We start from the raw sequence: 21,441 nt of genomic DNA on the forward strand, positions 1-21,441 counted from the left end.
TTATTTCAGGATTTTTTATTTTTTTTTCAATACACCATAAACAACTATAAATCACATGACAAAAGTGACCCACAAGGACGGCAGGTGGATGTGGTGGGGGGGGGGGGGGCGGACTATAGATAGACAGTAAAAAGATAGACAATGTCCTAGATAGACACCAGATGTTTGACAGTCAAAAGGTCGACTGGGACTTAGCCCGACGGTTAGAGTCAGGCACCTACCCCGATGGTTAGGCACAAGGAGGGAGGGAAGGGGTGGAAAAAAAAAAAGAGTGTTGACCATTTTCATGTAGACTTTATGACCCCGTCGGTCAGTTGTACATGTCGACCTTTTGACTGACAAACATCTGGTGTCTACCTAGACATTGTCTACCTTTTTTACGGTCTGTTAATCCACACCTGTGGTGGGCTAGGGTGTTTTACAAGGGTAAAAGCAGAAGCTGTGATTGGCACACGTGCAGCTCAGATCCTGCACATACGCCAATCATTAAACATCGGATAGTTTGCGTACAAGTATTAATCAGATCCTAAATGTGTCTGACGCAAACACAAACTGGAGTCAGCTAACCAAATTTCAATTATCGGAGGCACTAATAATTATACATTCCCTAGGAATGAACGGCTAAAAAATGTTTTCTTCACTAACTGTGGCAAACTACAGGTGTACTTTACCTTCCTTTCTTACCGCTAGATGTCTGAAATGTATTACCACAGACTTACTCTGATTTTATACCTCAAAGCAGAGATAATGTAAAGACTGGAAAACTGGCTCACATTGATAACAAATTGACATTGAATCATTTTTTAATCAAAGACACTTGGGGGTAATTAAATTCAAAGCAATGTGCTATTGGGCATCGCTGCGATGCCTAGCTCAACACAGTACCCATTTAAGGCAATGCCTACATTGTAAGTTTTCCTTTACACCTCTATGGGTGCGAGGGAAAACTTATGTCGGCAGATACGTGAATGTAGTCAGCATCTCGGCATGCTGGATGCCGACGGGCAAAATACCGGTGCTGAAATCCCAACAGAACGGGATCCCGGCACCAGAGTCCTGACCGCGTTAGGAGGGAGGGCTAGGGTGCAGGTTTAAGCATTAAGGGGAGGGTTAAGGTTAGGCACTAGTGGGGATTATTAGGTTTAGGGTGCGGGAAGGTTAGGTTTAGTAACTAGGGGAGAGGTTAGGGTTAGGCACCGGGGAGAGAGGGTTAGGGGTAAGGGTTAGTCTTACCTTGTTTCCTTATGGGTGTCGGGATTCTGACTGTCGGGATGCAGCTGTCGATATTATAACCAGTGTCATCCCGACTGCCGGGATCTCTTACCCAACCCCTGACACGATGAGCCGTTTCAGAACGGAAGATCATGTACTTCGCGCAGAATTGAATTACCCATTGGATTAAGAAAAACTCACAGTACTTACCATAGTGACAAGGTTTCCAAACCACTGGTGTGCCAGTTCGTGCCCCACAACTAACGCCACCCACTGGCGAGAAGAAGAGCATGAGTTCTTGGGATCAATAAGCAGTGCTGTCTCCCTAAGGGTAGAATAGGAAACATTACCCAAGGCCATCTCCAATTAATTAGTAGAGACTATTGTTGCATTTAATAATTGTGTGTATTGATAGTTTACACAAACAACTAACATGCCACCATTTCTTTGAACTACCAATCAGATTACCAAATGAAGAAAAGTAACTCATTTCATTCATTGCAACTGACATTTGTTTATGGCTTAATAGACAAGTGAGAATAAGGACTTCAGCAGCTGTACTTGAGAACTGTGACTTTGTTAAGGTCTAATCCTTGGCCAGTCACAAAGCTACATGAGTTAGAACAGTAACATTTTCCACTGATGGGCCTACTCCCTTACACCATGACTTGGAGACCCAACATCTCTTCAAGCCTTCCTCCAAGGTTCCATGTTGTTATGATTCTCTCAAGGATCAAAATATGAAGTAAAAATTTGTAAGTCTTAGATACTCTTAACCTGTGACCCACTCACCCTTAACCTTATAAGAAGGAGAGATATTGACATTACCTGTAGGTAACCAGTCCCCAGTTTTCCATGGCTCCTGTGAAAAACAAATACAAAGTGAGGGGTGGAAGTACACCAAAGACAGGGTGACGCCAGCACAGCAAGCCAGACAGTAGAAACTTTACCAGCTGCAAAATCTGCAATGGCGATGAGATCAATCTTGGGAAGAGGGTAGGGCACATTGAAGTAGTCTTTATAGAAAGGCAGAGTTTTAGCAGCAACCTAAAAAAAGAGGATACATATACGTTTTTGGTGGGAAACTATTTCATAATATATACATACATACATATGGACTCAAAATGGAATTTACCTCCAAGGCAAATTTTCCCTGCTCCGCTTTACCAACCGGAGTATAAACACGAACCAGCACACCGTCAGCAGAGCGGGTTTCCACAAAGTCATACTCTCCCACCACAAAGGCCACAAGGTAGGTTGACATTACAGGAGTGCGTGCAAACTTCACCTCCACCAAGCTGTCGTCATCAGGGTATGGCTTGCGCTCAATGAGATTCTGTACAATGTGGTAAAAAGATGCAGACGTGGGTGGCTAAATTTGATAGATCGGGACTTCTGCGCTCAGCCCAAGTAACCGGAGCACATGGGGGCCTGTGAATGCGGTTGGTAGATTACTGCACACACTGGCAGATGGCAGTCATTTACAGGCAACACATTAAAAACTAAGTTCGAGCTCTGAACAAAATAACCCATTCCTCTCTTCTTTGTCCCCACCTACCCCCATTTTCCTGGTTTCCTAACATCAGTCCAAGAAATCACATTCCTGAGTGGGCTGGTCTCTCCCTCTACAACCTGGGAGAAAGGGGAGTAATGTAAGTATAGCCTTCCTTTTTCTCAGATGGTAGGGGGCACAGGATGCGAGGTCCTAAAGAATGCTCAACAGAGGGGTGTAATGAGCAAACATGAACAGCCGCCTGGAAGATACTCCTACCAAAGTGTTTTCTGCAAATGCTACAAAGTCAGTCAGTTTTGTAATATATGGAGATAGTATGTGGGACAACAAAGTACTTGCTTTGCAAACCTGATCCTACACTATCCAATGACATGCCACAGAATGATCACCACACTGAAGAGCTATCAGCTCGGGAGAGCAGAAACCTGTGCCTTAATAGAACTCTATGGAAGATACGATCACAAACCCCTCTGGAAAAAAAATAGCAGGTGAGATTACTAAAGAAAACAAACACCTACAATACAATTCTTGAACTAGGACTGATAGGATTTACAAACTATAATAGACAAGGGACAAAGAGCATCTATGCACATGGCATGGCCTGAATAACTGGGTCAGAACGGTACTTCCAGTTTGAAGCTATGATTTCAAAAGCCATGCCATTGAAGCCAGTTCTGCCTGACTGACAGGAAAAGGAGACTTATGTCTTACCTTTGAAGTCTTTCTTTGACACCATAGGGGGCACAGTGAGAACTGTGGGTACAGCCTGGAGAGGAGAGTCTGTGGGTTAATGAATTTACCCACAAACCCAGGCTCCTCTCCTCTATACCCCGCCCCCAGCCACTGGATCTGTTTTAAGTTTGGTGCCGGCAGGAGCTGGGCATCTGTTATTTAGGGGGGCTTTTTTAGATGGTAATCCATTTTTATTTCTTTATTTTAATTTATAATTAGACACCAATGCTGATTGATTAGGAGATTAACTGGGTAGAGCAAACAATGCCCTGGGGAGGTAAAACTCTGACACACTGAATAAAATGGAGGCCAAGCTATATATTGAAACTTGACAGTGCCATTGATGATTTGGACCAATTTAGTATCCAGGCATGAGACTCCAGGACTTGGATAGTAAACTACTAGATTGGGACTGCTCTGGGACCTTTTTTAAATACTAGATTATAAACCCCAATAATACAGGTGCTGTCATGTGGAGCTGGCAGGCAAAAAGTTATAGCTAAAAACATGATACTTCTGATGATACTCCTAAACCGCGATGTTAAAGAAAACATCCTTTTATAACTAACCTTCCTTTAAAAGCCCCAAATGAAGCAACTACATCTTGGATAGCTCTCACAGAAGGAATTTACTGATGGCCTTCATATCCAATAAATCGCCATGGAAAATAGGTAGAGTTCCATAACAGTCAAGTACAAAATAGATTGCTTGAATATGCTTATTTCACTTGATACCAATTTCACTCCTCTATCAAACCTTGGAGAGAAAGTGGAGAGAGATAAAGTACCAATCAGCTGCTGTAATTTTTCAAACACAGCCTGTAAAATGACAGTTAGGAGCCGATTGGTTAGTACTTTCTCTTTCTCCAAGATTTGATACAGCTCCCCCTTAGTTTACCATCTGGTGCAGACAAAAATGTGGACCTAGAGACACCTTATCCTTAACAGGGATTTTTAGAAGACTTAGGGGTCTATTTACTAAACAGTGTTAGGAGACAGAGTGAAAAGTGATAAGGTGCCAGCCAATCAGCTCCCAACTGTCATTTTTCAAACACAGCCTGTGAGATGACAGTTGGGAGTTGATTGGCTGGCACCTTATCACTTTTCACTCTGTCTCCTAACACTGCTTAGTAAATAGACCCCTTATTCACAAACCAGAAGGGAATGTATTACAATGTCACTCTCTAAAGGGTGGTGATCCTAATTTGGTCACAATACACTAGCTACAGACCACAAAAAAAAAAAAAAAAAACTTCCCTAAAAATGAAGAAAGTCTTTGAGGTCCAAAGAAGGTCAAGACCAATGAGCGTCGCTGAACAGGCTTATAGCAAGCTGAATAGACCGTCAAGGGAGGACTTGTGGTGCTGTAGGGGCCCACAGCAATGACTAATCTTTCCCCACCCTAAATGGCCAAAGGATTCCTGTGATAGATGTAGGGGGGGAAAATACCTACCCCTTGCCACTCTACAGGAGACAGTGGAGAATGTTGTTCAAGTTGTAAAAATAAAATAAAAATGAATGGTGTACAGGCAAAAAAGCCATGTGCTGACCTTCTACGCAAGCAGTAGGGAAAAGACGAGGACCAACAGAAAAACGGGGCAACAGGGGTAGGTGGTGTCAGCTCTTTTCAGTGCCCTGCTTCTTAAGGGTTAAACATAATCCATTGACTGTTTCCTTATTGATAAAAATATTCCAAAAAAATATCAGACAAAAAAAAGACTGTCTGATTAAAGTGAACGTAGACACAAATGAAATGTCATCCAATCACAGCAATACAAAATGAGATCAACACAGATTTTAATGGTTTCATAATTCTTTAAATTGTTAGATTATACTAGTTGTAAATGCAATAAAAACTGGGTATAAAGGGAGAGTAAAGAATTTGAAATTGCATGAATAATAGTGTTAGAGGAGGACTCAAGCAGTGAAACTCTTACCATGTTTGATAAAGCTACTCTGTCCTTGGGGACAATCAGAATAACATCAAAGGTTGCTTTGATTGCAGGCTCATCCCAGCAGGGGAAAGCTCTCCGTGCATCTGTGGCCTGTAAAGAGAACAGATGTCTTCTACATCACTTAGACTATAAAGGAATACAACAGTACTAATGCTTGCACAGAAACAACATGACTGGTAACAGCTCTAACCCATCGGCCAGAGGTAAGCAACTAATAGCCCCCAATAGGGTCCTGTGTGGTCATCCCGAATGTGTATGTTTTTCCTCTCCCTAGTAACCAATACAGATTAAATATTGTCTCTCTATGACCATGTACAACTTCTTAACCTGGCTAACTATACAGCTATGGATTTTGCCTTCAATTTGCGCTGCACAAACTCAAATATTCCATATTGTGAAAACAAGGGCCAGCTGTGAGACCTATGAAAATTATCATGTTAACAATTGCTGTAATACAACAGAGCCCGTGGATAGGTTCTTACCTCAAACTGAGTGACTGCAGCATAGTGCACTTCCCCGGAAGCTGTGGTATATTTACTTCGATAGAAACCTTTCATTTTATCGTTCAGCTCCCCAACAAAATCAATCTTCAACATTCCAAAGCCTATATACAAAAAAGGTAAACATGAATAGATCTAGAGCTCACACAGTCATAGTACAGAATTGTAGCTGCTGGTACAGATTAACAGATAAATCTAAATATTGACCCACTGGTACATGTTACCAAGAGCTGACAAAGATCAGTGTAACGGTACAATGCCACCTGGCATGGCAACTGTAGTACTATTTAGTTAAGGTATGAAGACCTCATGTTGATGACCGTACAGCAGTTTCTAAAATTTCTGTAGTAAAAATAGTTCTCTTAAATATATCTACTACTGTGTTCATCTATATTGCCAGGGTGACAAGGTAATAAGCATATAGGGGGGGAAGAATGGTATACTAGCATATTAGTTTGTGCAGGTACTGTACGAATGTGCCAACATATTTTTTACTTTTGCACTTACCCTGTTGCAAGGTGCTGGGGAAGGAGAGAGTGACTTTTTCATCTTCGTTCTGATAGTTAAACCCTGTGGCATGGATTTCTGCAATATGAGCAAGAAACAGTTTATACAAACTTAAAAACATAATACTAATAAATACTGTTCTCTGTATGTAATGGAGCTTGCATTAGTCCACGTTCTGTTCTCTCCAAGGCCCCAGGGAACAATTATCATGACAAATTTAGTTTTAACATAAATTAAAAGACAGAACCATGAAATTAAAGATGTACTTAGCACTGCTGATCTGCAAAGGAACGAGTGTACTAATACTGCATATTACATCATGCTCAGTGGCAACCTCCACTGCGCACACTCTCTAGACAACAATTGCATCAGAAATAAAATTGAAACACACTACAAAATTGCACCCATTTACAGCAGGAATCTACAATAAGGATACTGACCTTTGCTGGCTAAATAACTTGCTGCAAAGATAGACAGAGTATGCTGCCAACTGCAAACTAAACGTGCATCAAAACCAGTATTGAGATCATACCTAGTGCACAGAGCATACCCCAGACTCAATACCAGAGAACCTGATAAAATAGTAGCAATTCACTTTACAGATGGTTTATGTCAAATCTCCCAGTAAGGAATCAAAGTTTTGCATGGGCTTGGTAATGTCACAATAATAACTCAATTTTATGTACCCTTTATCAAATAAAACATGACACTTTTGGCTTGCATGCATGCATTACATACATGCAAATGTGCTAAATAACAGAGGCAAAGTATATTTACAGCTAAGCATAACAAGACCTGGATTTTACAGTTACAATTAAAATAGATTAGAATCTTGCCACTTTTTACTTAAAAAAAAGTTACAAGAATGGCTGAGGCAGATGTATAATTTGGTTTATTTATATAGCAGCAACCATATTAGGCAGTGTTGTACAAGGAATGTGTAATCATTCACATCAGCACCTGCCCTTTAGGAGGTTACAGTCTAAAGTCCTTAACACGTGCATTTTTTCAGAAGCCAATAAATATACCCGTATGTTTGTGGACTGCAGCAAGAAACTAGAGCACCCAGAGGAAACTCACAAAACACAGGGAGAACGCCACATAGACAGGACCCGGTTGGAGTCAAACCAATGACCCCAACACTGTGATTGATGTTGTCCCTCATGAGATTTAGCTCCAAGCTGTGATTGTAGAGGACAATATAATGCATTTTGATGCATATACACAGCAGGAGGTAGTGTACATGATGTGATCTATACATTGCCCCTTTCTGTGGAAACTTCCCTGCCAGTCTTCATGTGGTGCCAGCCAGTTCTCACACTGCACTGGAAAACCTAATTCCTTTGTGCTATTGAACAAGCCCATGGCAGGGGGATTAACAACGCTGCTGGCAATGATATATACGTAGCAAGGCATAAACTGCATAGCAACAAAATAGCATGGCATGCAGAGTTGCTATTCGAGACAGGTGTCTAGCAGTAAAATATGCAGACTATTACAGGTATTTAAAATGTATCAGCTGGCAGTAATCTATACAGAAATGATGTGAATCTGGCAGTGCAGTATAAGTGGTAAGCTGTGAAGTACAGTGCAAGGCAGAGTAATCGCAACAATAAACATAACAGGTGTTTAACATTTATAGTGATCCAAGGTATTGCATTGTAAGTGAAACATGCAAGACTGCACAGGTCTAATCGTATGTGTACAGTGTAATGTGTTATGTGGCTTGCAAGGGATAGCACATCTGTCACGTTAGTCTAATGTACTGAACATTTTACAGGGACATGTCCAAGCCATTTGGCAGCCAACCAAGAAATGTCGCTGGCAAGTTCAGATTTGTGATGCGTTGGTTTATGGGAACTGCGGATGAAAGACTCCTGTACATACTGTAAAGGTCATTGGTAGGAGCCCTTTGAACTGGTTCTAATTAATCTTTGATTGCTCAATTAAGTACTTTTAATTTGAACATACATTGTGGCCCAAAGGTGTGTGCTAGGTTATATCCACCCATGTGCAAGGCGGCTAGCAGCTAAGAGAGAGAGAGAGCACCATTGCTCCATGTAGGGTGTAAGCCTGCAATCTGCGACATGCAGATACACAACATTCATCTCTCCTCCCCCAGCACTAATGATATAAACCCAGCTTAGCCTTGCTATCTGCCATGGTCAGAGAGCTCCATTAGTGCATTTGTCTCCTTAATAACCTGAAGCATTTATAGCTTGTACATTACAGAGTCATCCAGATGAAATATTTAATAATATCAGAGTTGTAACCTCTTGGTCATATCTATTAATGTAAAAGAAAGTGAACCGCAGACATTTTATTTATAAAGAATCTGATCACAGGACACAATTCTTGACTTCCAGTACCTTAAGGATGGTTCAGAGGACCGCTAGCACTATACTCCCTCACAAATTGGGATGTTATAAACATAATCTCTTCCCTTTATTTGTTCCCATCAGCTCCAATAATGGCACCGCAATTAATAACTTGTACATCTCAAAGTCAGCAAACCCACTCCTAATACATGGCCCATCCTTATGCAAAGGTACACTTTGCTTTATCTGTGCCTGGTAAGTAATCCAGATTCCGGAGTGAGGACTTGGTGCTGCTGTAAATGCATACAGGAGAAAGCTAACAAGATACACTGCCAAGAATAATTTACTGTATGTGCGAGTGCCAAATCCATAGAAATTATGGTGCCGATTAACTTAGGTCTATAAATAAATATACTGTAACTGCCTATCTGTTTTGATGTGATAATTTCTCACTCTGGAATCCCAAGGTTCACATTGACACAAGTGAGTTTATATGGGATCCAGCAATACAATCCTTACTCCAAAACTCAATATCCTATAACATGCCCATACTGGGTTTACAGAAAGTCTTCAACTACAAATCTCTTAGGGCAAAGAACAGTACAGTAAATTCTATGCAAACTAGTAGGGGCAAAGTGCACCAGGAGCAAACAGCAAAATTGTACCATGAAGGCTCTTGTACAAATCACTGACTGCAATTATTGCCTGCAACTCCAGCCAGGTTTCCTCAATCAATTCAGAGGGATCTTCCATCTTAGGGCCGTATTTAATTAGAAGCAAAATGCCGAGAGCCGTGAAAAAGTTTCGCCGATTGAGACTTTTCGCCGGTCGGAAACTTATCTCCGTATTCAATTTCATCCGCTTTTCACGTAGACGGAAAGTCAATGCAATGTAATAGGAGACAAAGCTTCGCCTCTGAATAGCAGGAAAGTGCAATTTTTTTATTTTGGGGTGCAAAGGTGGGGAACACTCAGAACCCTTGGAAAAGCCCCCCAAATGGACAACTGCGTAAAATAATTCCAGAAAAAAAAATGTAACACCCTAAAAAAATACTTTGAATTTGGGGGTGAAAAAGCACAAAGTGGGGGGACAAGTTTGCAAACTAGCGAATTTAGATTCTGGGGCTGCTCTAAGAAGGGGTCAAGTGTTTTTGGGATTGCAGGTGCTTATATGAGGGAGGAATTTCACTTTTATTAAAACTACACTTTAAAGACAATAAAATATGCTAGCACCCATTTTGAGGTACCCCAAATTTAACAGGACTACTTATTTTCTCCATAAAATACTGCTTTATGCCATTATTCGCCACTTGTGCAAAGACGCTAATTAGAAGCAATTGTGCAAACTTAAGTACCCCAAACATTTGGACTAAAATCAGGCACTACTACATTGTTCCCCAATGTTTCTACAGCTTTTTGGGGCGTTCAGGCTGATTTCCCCAATTCTGACAGCACTTTTCACCTGTTCTGACTTTGAGTGTCGCCATTTTCGCATCTTTTGAAATTGAATAGGGTACGCGCACTGTAAATTTCCGTGGCTAAAATACGCGATGTAGGCGAAAAGTCCGGCATGCGAAACTTGATCGAGGGTGCGAATCTAATTGAATACCGCCCTTATTCTCCTAATGCATAGCATAACTAGGCTGAACGGAGTCACAATTTCATTATAAATGCAATATAATAAATGGCTTGGGAGGATTTTACTGGGGATTAACATCTTTCGTGTAAATGGGATAGGTTGCACAGATAACTGGAAGAGAAAACTAGCAATAGGGAAGAGAAAATTTATTTTAGTACTATATAGGAATATAACAGGTAACCTCCAAAATAATCTGCAAAGTTCTGGGCATTAAAGAGCCCCACATCCAGTCTCCTATCAAGTGCTAAATCAAATTGAGGTATGAGAGCCAGGGATTACTCCACAGTACAGTAAAGGAAGACCACACTGCATAGAAAGAATATGAAAAACTTAGTGCAAGCTATCTTCCATATACTAGGTCAGTGATTCCCAAACCTCGGTCCGCAAGGAACACTAACAGTCCTGGTTTAAGTGATATCCATGCTTGAGCACAGAGGGTTAAATAAAATAACTGTTGTACGAATTAAGTCACCTGTGTTCAAGTGTGGCTATCCTTAAAACCTGTACTGTTAGTGTGCCTTGAGGACCGTGGTTTGGTAGCCCCTGTATTAGGTTTTGTAACACAATTTAGAAGAGCCTTTGGGCCTTATGTAGTAGCCTGCGAGATGCAAGCACAGGCACAATTTTGGCAAGTAATAGCCCTTTCAGACATGGTGAGAATCCCGGGTTTTTGCCGGGTCTTGGCCAAACTACCCAGGTCTTGCTTTTGTCTGAAAGGCACCAACTCGGGAGTATGCTTCCAAGTCGGCACCCCTGCTATGGACCAGGGTTTTTCACAGGACGTAAGTCCCGGGTAGACAACCTGAATTAAGTCTGGATAGTGCGACCAGGTATTTTACTACCTGGGCGCACCTAGAGGCCTCTGATTGGAAGTTCGCACTGCCTGGAGGGGGTAGGGCATCCTCTTACAACAGGAAAAAAAGAAAAACTGTCAGCGCTGGATCTGGGAAGAGAATCAGTGATTTCGTAGCCCCTAATAACAAGGGGTGAAGACCAAGTGCCAGATGGATTGGCAAGAGGTGTCTGCACACTAGCTACAGAGAGACTGCCCGTTGTTGTGAGGTGTGGTGGCTGGAGAAGGGGTGTGTGACTGCATGAGTGTGTAGGAGTGTGACGTGTGTATAAGCATAACATGAGAGCAAAGCAAGAAACAAACATATAGAACTGTTTGTACCAGCAAGCGCTCAATCATATGTGATGTAGTATTCTGCCTCTATGTATAAGAACCAGCTTTCCCTCTGTTATGATTTAAGAAATTGTTAATAACAAGCAAATGAAAAATATGTAACAATACTCAGACTAAACATATTGCAATCAGCTGGGAATACTAGGAATAATAAATGGTATACGTTTATTTCCACATGAAGGTAGTGGGTTGGTTCAGATATGATAAATACACAATATGCTTGCTAATAAAATATCATATGTCATATCAATATGACATGAGAGCAGCCTGGCAGCCCTGCCTGTTAGAATGCCAGGGCAGACTCTGCTTATGTCTGAATGGGGTTGACCAACTTGACTTGGGAATATCCCGGGTCTCAGGTGTAGTGTGGAAAGTGTTCTTGAGCAAAACCTGGGTTTAAACAGGGAAATTCCCAAGTTGCATGTCTGAAAGTGGTATTAGTCAGGTTTTTTTTTAAAGCGAAAATAATTTAAAAAGGCAAAACCAACCTGGTGTTGCCTTTTAAATTATTCCTTGAAATTTTCACAGTAAACTTAGGCACTCGGTATGGGATCCCGGCTGCATGACCAGCAGTTTGATTCCCGGCTGCGGCAACCCGACAAAAGAGCAGAGCCCGGCAGTGGAAGCCCGACAGCGCTGGAAATCCTGATCGTCCCTAAGGTAAGTATAAACTAACCTAACCAACCCATCCTAACCCTAACCTCCCCCCCAAGTGCCTAACCATAACCCCCCCTTCCCCACTGCCTAAACCCAAGTCCCCACGGGGGGGTGCCTAACCCTAACCCTCCCTCCCCCTAGTCGAACCCTAACCCTCCCAGGGGGTGCCTAACCGTAATTCCCCCCCCGGGTGCCCTAAATCTAACCCTGTCCGCTTGCGGCGCCCGGGCATCCCTTCGATCGGGATGCCGGGCGCCTGTCTCCCGGCGTCGGGAAAATGACAGGCGTCTAGATTTTAATATCCTAATATGACAATTTCTAAGGTTCGCGCATTGTACTTTTGCCATGTTACGAACAAATTTCAAATGGCATATTCCTGTATTCAACCTACAATTTCATCTGTCAAATCCATCAGCATCGTTTGTAACACCCACTGTTATAAAGCCCTTTCCTCCTGGATGCATTAAAGTTGCTTCAATAGATTACATGGAACCATTTTGTTTGTTTCTTCAAATTAATGACCATGCTTGACCTTCAAACAATTTTTAATTCACGGTATTAAACCAAAATCATATATAGGTCACAACTATCCTTCCACTTTCTTCTGAATGACAAAATTCTGATGAGCAAGCACCTCCCACCACTATCTACATGCAGCCAATATCTAGACTTAAGCTTCTCTGCCCATACTGTCCAAATCACACAAAAGTTCACAAATGTCAGTTTGAATTGCAGATAGTTAGCTAAACTACTGTAGCAATGGTGATTAATATATATATATATATATATATATATATATATATATATATATATATATATATATTATTACAACTAGTTAGTAACCATTGGCTAGATCTTCCATTTCCTGTACAGGAGCAGTGACTGATACCAAGCAGAAAATCGTTATAAAGTATGTGTAGACCTTAAACTGACCACAGAAATTAAAGAGGTATTTTTTATAATAACCATTAGATCTATTTCACTGAATCCATCTGTGGGACATTGCAAGACCTTGGGGTGTGGAGGGCACTGTGACTGGAGAAGGAACATCTTCAACCTGATAATTTTTCGTTGGCTGTCTCCTCCCCCAATCGAACTTCCGTCTTTAACGAACGAAGCCCACAGGAGAGAACTGAACTAAACACCACTCAACCAAAGCAGAGTGAACACTAACAAAAGTTAGAGGACCAGATGGCTCCCCTGAACAACTGTTTGACCAAGGCGCCAAGCTACACAGCTTAGGAGGTGGTCACCAATATGGTAGAGTGAGCTGCAATGTGATCATGCAGTGGAGCCTTCTCTGAAACACATGCCTGTGTGATGGTAGCAATAATCCATGTGTCTATCGACTGTTTCGTCACCACTCACCCTCCATTGTGTGCGTAAAAGTAACAGAAGACTAGGGATCTTCCATAAAGGAGCTGATCTACATAAAGCCATTAAGATCTCCACTTCACAAAAGATAGATAAAGTCCCAAAGCAGGAACAATAACCTGGTTAAGATGAATCTGTAAACAAAAAGTAGGCTGAATAGGAGGCCTGGTATGCAGGAAACCGTAGTCCTCATGAATAAAAATAATAAATACAGGGACCAATTTAGATACCCTTCATGCAGGTGTAACAGCATCAAGACACTTTCCAAGAAAGCAATTTAAAATCTACCAAGTTAAATCACTCAAATGGTGGTTTCTGTAACGCTTAAAGGACGAGTTGAAAAACCACTGATCAGCAGAAACATGGATGGCTGAATATGAGCAATTACAGCCTCAAGTCTTTTTGAATATGATGCCACAAGCTTGGCACACCTTTCTTTGGACAGTTTCGCCCATTTCTCTTTGCAACACCTCTCAAGCTCCATCAGGTTGGATGGGAAGCATCGGTGCACAGTCATTTTCAGATCTCTACAGATATGTTCAATTGGATTCAAGTCTGGGCTCTGGCTGGGCCACTCAAGGACATTCACAGAGTTGTCCTGAAGCCACTCCTCCTTTGATATCTTGGCTGTGTGCTTAGGGTCGTTGTCCTGCTGAAAGATGAACAGTCGCCCCTGTTTGAGGTCAAGAGCGCTCTGGAGCTGGTTTTCATCCAGGGTATCTCTGTACATTGCTGCATTCATCTTTCCCTCTAACCTGACTAGTCGCCCAGTTCCTGCCACTGAAAAACTTGCCCACAGCATGATGCGGCCACCACCATGCTTCACTGTAGGGATGGTATTGGCCTGTTGATGAGCAGTGCCTGGTTTCCTCCAAACAGAATGCCTGGCATTCACGCCAAAGTGTTCAGTCTTTTGTTTCTCATGGTCAGAGTCCTTCAGGTGCATTTTGACAAACTCCAGGCGGGCTGCCATGTGGTTTTTACTAAAGTGGCTTCCGTCTGGCCACTCTACCATACAGGCCTGATTGGTGGATTGCTGCAGAGATGGTTGTCCTTCTGGAAGGTTCTCCTCTCTCCACAGAGGAATACTGTAGCTCTGACAGAGTGACCATCTGGTTCTTGGTCATCTCCCTGACTAGGGCCCTTCTCTCCCAATTGCTCAGTTTAGACGGCCGGCCAACTCTATGAAGAATCCTGGTGGTTCCGAACTTCTTCCATTTACGGATGATGGAGGCCACTGTGCTCATTGGGACCTTCAAAGCTGCAGTTATTTTTCTGTACCCTTCCCCAGATTTGTGCCTCGAGACAATCCTGTCTCGGAGGTCTACAGACAATTCGTGCATGGTTTGTGCTCTGACATGCACTGTGTGAGATCCGATATAGACAGGTGCATGCCTTTCAAAATCATGTCCAATCAACTGAATTTACCACAGGTGGACTCCAATTAAGCTGTAGGAACATCTCAAGGATGATCAGTGGAAACAGGATGCACCTGAGCTCAATTTTGAGCTTCATGGCAAAGGCTGTGAATACTTATGTATATGTGATTTCTTAGTGTATTCTTTTAATTAAATTTGCAAAAAACTCAAAAAAAACCAAAACTTTTTACACGTTGTCAGTATGGGGTAATGTGTGTAGAATTTTGAGGACAAAAATAAATTTATTCCATTTTGAAATAAGGCTGTAACATAACAAAATGTGGAAAAAGTGAAGCATTGTGAATACTTTCCAGATGCACTGTATGCGCCCCATTTTTTTTATAAAAGGATGTACCCCCTGCTTTCAGCACAAGGAAAACTGCTCATCTATTATAATACACGGTCTGGAGCATAATAGATTTAAGAGTTTCCAAAAATGGAGGGGAAGGGGTGGTCCAAGCACATAAAATGACTATTTTACCTACGGTGACAATGAGAGTCAGTAATGGGACTACACGAGACTTATCAGGGCCCAAATCCCAGTTTGTTAAATTAGCACATACTGTAATAAGGCCAGCGGATCACTATAAAGTGTAAGGTGAAAAATAGAGTTAATAAGGATCACCACCTTAGCCCAGAACTTTGCGATCTTAGGGCATGTCTAGAAATTACAAAAAAAAAAAAAAAACTTAGTATTCGGGCACCTATATTTTAAGCAATCATCCGACTCCCCTTGCACCATAAAGCTCCTGCGACATATATGCTCTAGCATTCCCGCTAGGCTGTTTTAGCGGGGCGGGGCGCCCTGCCCTCCTTCTGGAGGGTAAAAAGCACCCTGCCCTCCAGAAGGAGGGCAAAAAGCGCCATGCCCTCATAGCCTGCGGGTGCAGTCTTCACCCACGGGTCGCAGTGTCCCGCGGGTGGGAAAATGTGCGGTGACCCGGTCAACGTCGGAGAATAGACGCTGGGCGCATGCGCCCGGCATCTATTCTCCCTATCAACAGCGCTTGGGGTCTGCCCGGCGTGTCCGTAAGTGCCAGGCACGCCCCCAAGAGTGACGAAAAGGGGGCGCGTCTTATAGACAGGCCCCCTTTTCAATGGCCACGCCCCCTTTTCGGGGAAGCGCACGGAAGTGCCCACTCTAGTTCCGGCACCCTGCCTGCCGCCGGAGCTAGAGTGAACACTAATTCTCTACTAATAGTTTTGTTGTGAACCTCTTGTAGCCAGGAGCATCGCAAAATTTAAAGTTGCATAATAAGTATGCAACAAGCAGTCCATGGAAGTGACAGTAGTCAGGTCTCTGCTCCATGATAAAAATTTATGTTTCCATACCTTGTCATGCGACCTCCCCACCAGATCTATAGTAAGATACTTAGGGCCTGATTCAGAGCCACTCGTAAGCGGCAGCTCGTTCGCTCTGAGCGATGTTTGCCCAACTGCGCATTCGTACGGATCGTTATACGCATGCGCGAACCAGTCAGTGCGGCCGAAATTCATGTGCTCACAAAATAGCGAATGCCTGCTAATTTGAGTGACAGAATGAGGCGTATGTGGGTGGTAACAGGGGAAGGTGCTTGAAAACGGTGAGTGGAGATCCGATCGCAGGCGTGCTTAAAGGTCAAAACGGGCGTTTTATGGGTGTGCATATTTAAAACAGCAGCGTCATTGACCACGTCACTGGGTTATTTTATAGCCAGAACTGCTCGCAAAATTGTGGTAGCAAAAACCAACCACAAGAATAGCGAGCAGTTCATACCCTGTTCGATGTACTCGATTAATCTAATAAATAGCGGACATGACGTAGGATGCGAGCGGCCAGGGGGCATAGTTTCCCAAAAAACGACCGCAAGTTTTGTACGCTCGTTCAGACCTAGAGGCGTGAACAGACCGCAAACAGCGAACGGTTCATTTGAATAGCCACCCCTATTTTCTGGACGAGCGAGCGCTAATTGCGTCCGGCTCTGAATCAGGCCCTTAGTCTTATAGGGGTGTAGCACGAGAAAGGATAGGAGACTGTGCAGAGGGTCAGGCGAATTGGAGGAATGAACCGGGAATTTAAGAGAACAAGCATAATGAGTGGCTTGAAAGAACATGTAAAATTGCCTATGTAGAATATGGGCATCAGTATGGAGGGTAGAGAAAGGGAGATTAACTCCACCTGGGTCGAAAATGTCCTTAATTAAGGCAATACCCTTCTGTTTCCACTGGCAAAAGCCACAGTTATCGAGTCCTGGTGGGAACATAGGATTACTAGTAAAAGGAATATACTTTCACTGAGGTGGTATAGGGTCTAGATAGTTTGGTGCAAATAGCTCTCCAGGCCAAATAGCTATCATGAAATAAGATATTATTAGCGTTCCCGCTAGGCTGTTTTAGCGGGGTGCGGCGCCCTGCCCTCTTTCTGGAAGGCAAAAAGCGCCCTGCCCTCCAGAAGGAGGGCAAAAAGCGCCCTGCCCTAACAGCCTTCGGGAACCGTCTTCACCCGCGGGTCACAGTGTCCCGCGGGTGAAGAAATGTGCGGTGACCCGGTCACCGCCGGAGAATAGACGCCGGGCGCATGCGCCCGGCATCTATTCTCCGTCTGCAGGGCTTGGGGGCTGCCCGGCGTGTCCGTAAGTGCCGGGCACACCCCCAAGAGTGACGAAAAGGGGGCGCGTCTTATAGACACGCCCCCTTTTCGATGACCACGCCCCCTTCTCGGTCGCGCGAACACGGCATGCCCTCTCTAGCTCCGGCGCCCTGCCTCGCGCCGGAGCTAGAGGGAACACTACATTATGAAATATGTGAGTTCGGATAGATTTTCTAGGAGCATGCAACAAAGTAGCAGCTGAGTAAGGTGAAAACATACCTACCTCAGTAGGCGCATGGGTATATGTTTCCCTGTTCAACAACCAATCACCAATATACCTAAAATGCACCACCCTAGTAATGTGAGAATAATCGGGGAGCCCCAGTCCTCCATGAGACCTAGGAAGTAGTAACTTGTTCACTGCCAACCGTGGTCTGCCATCTCTCCACAGAAATTTGGTAAAGAGCTTGGTGCAGGATTTTTTTATGTCTGCTAGCGACATGTTAATCGGGAGCATTTGTATGGAGTAAGATAATCTGGGAAAAGCTACACTTAAGTATTGCGATTCTACCAAGTAGGGACAGGGGAAGCATCTTCCAGGCATAAAGCAATTTAGTCAGTTGGGCAATAACAGTAGTATAATTAAGAAATATATAGGGACTAGGGACTATAATTAAGAAATATATAGGGACTAGGTAACCATAGGAATATTAATATCTAAGTATTTGAAATGGGAGGCTGTAACACGAAAATGTTGATAGGCATGATCCCTCAAATCCGCTGCTGTGATATTCACAAGAGGCATCAATTCTAATTTGTGAAAATTGATTTTATACCCGGCAAATGATCCAAACTGGGCTGACCGAGAAATAATACTTGGTATAGACGAAGCGGGGTTGGAAACAAACAAGAGCATGTCGTTTGCATATAGTGACAATTTAAGCTCGGCCGAACCAATACGTATACCTGTAAAGCTATGTGACTGACGTAGCGCTACAGCCACGGGTTCCAGGGCTATCGCAAATAAAAGGAGACATAAGACAACTCCTACAAGTGCCTCTGTGTACATAGAAGGGAGCAGATAGGAAGCCATTGCTGGAAACCTGGGTGGAAGGGGCAGTGTATAAATCTTTCAATAAGGAAATAAATTTAGGAGGAAAATCAAATTTCATTAAACAGTGCTCTCCCCAGGTTGTTTTCTGCGGGTGCATCGCCCGGCAGAAACAGCCTACCACCCGGCACTTTCCCCCGCCGACTCCTGCTGTGGAACGCTGGCCTCTTAAGTGACCGGAGGCTAAATAAGCCTCCGGCCGCTTCTGAGGCAAGCGTTCCCAGTGATGCAGTGCGCGGGTGAAGTCAGTCAGAGCGAGGCAGCGGGAGTACGAGCAAGTTAAGGCAAGTTCTGGGCTGGGACTAGTCTGGGTAATAAGGTAATAGTGCCTAAGGGGCACTATTTAAGCACAGGGGACACTGCATAAGGGACCAGCCTGGGGGCACTGCATAAGAGACACTAATTAAGCCTGGGGGCACTGCATAAGGGACACTATTTAAGCCTGGGGGCACTGCATAAGGGACACTATTTAAGCCTGGGGGCACTGCATAAGGGACCAGTCTGGGGGCACTACTTCAGCTGGGGGGACTGCATAAGGGCAAAGCAAAACTACAGGGGGCAATGTTAAAGTATAGTACAGGTGATCCCAGGAGACCAAGTCAAATGCTTTCTCTGCATCCATGGAAATAATTACCTGTGGGCAAGACAAGACCACAGTCGACTGCAGCACAGAAACAACTTTGCGAATATTTACAGTGTAGTGGCGACCCCAGATAAATCCAGTCTGATCTGAACCAATAACATCAGGTAATAAAAGTTTCATCCTATTAGAGATAATTTTCATAAATAGTTTATAGTCCACATCTAGCAAGGATATAGGCATATAGGAACCAGGCAGTGTGACATCTCAACTGGGCTTGGGCAGAACCCTAAGAATAGCAGAGTTAAAATGTAAAAGGTATAGAGGTATCAGAAAGAATAGCATTATAAAATGATACCAAGGGAGAGCATACATGGAAGGAAAGGATTTGAAAGAATTCCCCCCTTCGAGTATCCGCCTGGGCCGGGAGCTTTAAGTGCCTTTAAACCTTTAATACCATTGGAAACCTCATCCTGGGTGATGGGAACAGTAAAGGATTCTGATTGCTCAGGGGAGATGGTCGGCAAGACCAGTTTATCCCAGATGTCCTACTTCTGAGCATGATCTATGACCAGATCAGAATATAAATACCCCAAAGCAATTAATGTCCTTCCCATTTCTGAACACAGTGTCAGAAGGTGTCATGAGTGAGGTAATAGAATAGGGGTTGGAATGGGTACGCAGCAGATTAGACAGCAGCCTCCCTGATTTATTGCCATGTTTATAAAAGTGGCAGCTGTTCCGAAAGGTTTGGCGAGCAGCAGCCTGATCCAGAACCCCACTGAAGTGCGCCCTAGCCCATGTGTAAGCCTCACGAGTGGTGGGGTTAGAATCAAGTTTGAATACTTTGATTCAGTCAGTTCTGCCTGGGCCTTTAAGTACAATTTGAAACAATCTTTCCTATATTTAGACATGTAGGTGATTATTTCTCCCTTAAGAACAGATTTGTCGGTTTGCCAGTATAAAGCCAGGTTATCTATATGATCGTCATTATTTGTTGCATATTCACACTCTGAGTCTTTGTTCTCACTACTTCCGGCAGGTCTGCTCAACTTCTGTCTCGGTACCGTCCTCGTGCTCCCATAATTGCTGTCACACGGAACGAACAGGTAGCACGGCAGGCTCACCTGAACCGCGGCGTGTTTCCAGTCTTATACCGGGAGCCACAGCAGGATTCCTGGGCTGATGACGTTGACCGAAGAGTGCAGTTTTAGATGAGGAGTTAGATGAGGAGGATGGGTCAGAATCCTGAGGCAATGTCTGAAGAGAACCGCTCTTATGCCCCTGCTTCTTTACTGCCACTAGTCTATCCGCCTGCACCACCTGCTGAGGGACTATAGACGGCAGCATACTCTGACTAGAGTGAGCAGAAGAATCAAACCAACAGGGATTCATAGGGGACATGTACATAGAAGGCGGGAATCCGTAACCAGAAGTTGCGTCTGGGTAGGAGCTGTCGGGGAAGCGCCTATCTACCCTAAGCTACGATTTTCATGGCACAGGTATGCTGGCCTCACAGTAGTAGACGCTAACTAGTGCGCTCTAGTGCGTCTACTACCCATCCCCGGCGACAGACGATATGGCCCCGGCCGCCTTAGTGAGTACAAGTTATATGAGGCCTTCACTCGCAACCACCTCTGATGCGTCTCCAACATCGGGGCCAGGACTGCGCCACGCACGATTCCCCTTACGAGGAATAGCTTACCTGTCATCTCCGTGAATCTGATCGCACTCTGGACCCCAGCGACGCCGCTAGCTAAGTCTCACTGAAATATCCAGGGCATATAGCAGTACTGGCGTTTCGGCATCGACAGAGGTAGATGGAGTCGCAGTACCTGCATCCTATTCGGCGCTTAGTACTGCTCAACTCAAAAGTTCAAAAAAAAAAGGTAAATCAAAAGAAAAAGCCTGGGACTGCCTAGGCCAGTGTTGGCTAACCTCGACACTCCAGCTGTTGTGGAACTATATATCCCAGCATGCCCTGCCACAGTTTTAGCATGCCCTAATAGCAAAACTGTAGCAGTGCATGCTGGGTTATGTAGTTCCATAACAGCTGGAGTGTCAAGGTTAGCCAACACTGGCCTAGGCAGTCGCACTGTTAAACAGGTGCGTCTGTATACTTGCCGCGCACCAAACAAAAAAACTGAATGCCTGTGGTTGGAGGCGGAGTAT

At 43.8% G+C, this 21,441-nt stretch overlaps 1 protein-coding gene across 1 annotated transcript in view; it reads right to left on the bottom strand.

The window, feature by feature from the left end:
* Positions 1–21,441, bottom strand: part of NPEPPS (aminopeptidase puromycin sensitive) — a 96,230-nt gene that overhangs the window by 49,043 nt on the left and 25,746 nt on the right. The window contains exons 3-9 of the mRNA XM_088474585.1: positions 6,419–6,496; positions 5,894–6,015; positions 5,394–5,501; positions 2,348–2,548; positions 2,163–2,259; positions 2,041–2,074; positions 1,423–1,537 (exon numbers count right to left, since the gene is read on the bottom strand). Coding sequence (XP_088330711.1) covers positions 1,423–1,537; positions 2,041–2,074; positions 2,163–2,259; positions 2,348–2,548; positions 5,394–5,501; positions 5,894–6,015; positions 6,419–6,496 — 755 coding nt within the window. The remainder of the gene's footprint in view (positions 1–1,422; positions 1,538–2,040; positions 2,075–2,162; positions 2,260–2,347; positions 2,549–5,393; positions 5,502–5,893; positions 6,016–6,418; positions 6,497–21,441) is intronic.

This window comes from Taudactylus pleione, unplaced genomic scaffold (genome assembly GCF_031769625.1).
Source record: "Taudactylus pleione unplaced genomic scaffold, aTauple2 ptg000155l, whole genome shotgun sequence".
NCBI classification, from domain to species: Eukaryota; Metazoa; Chordata; class Amphibia; order Anura; family Myobatrachidae; genus Taudactylus; species Taudactylus pleione.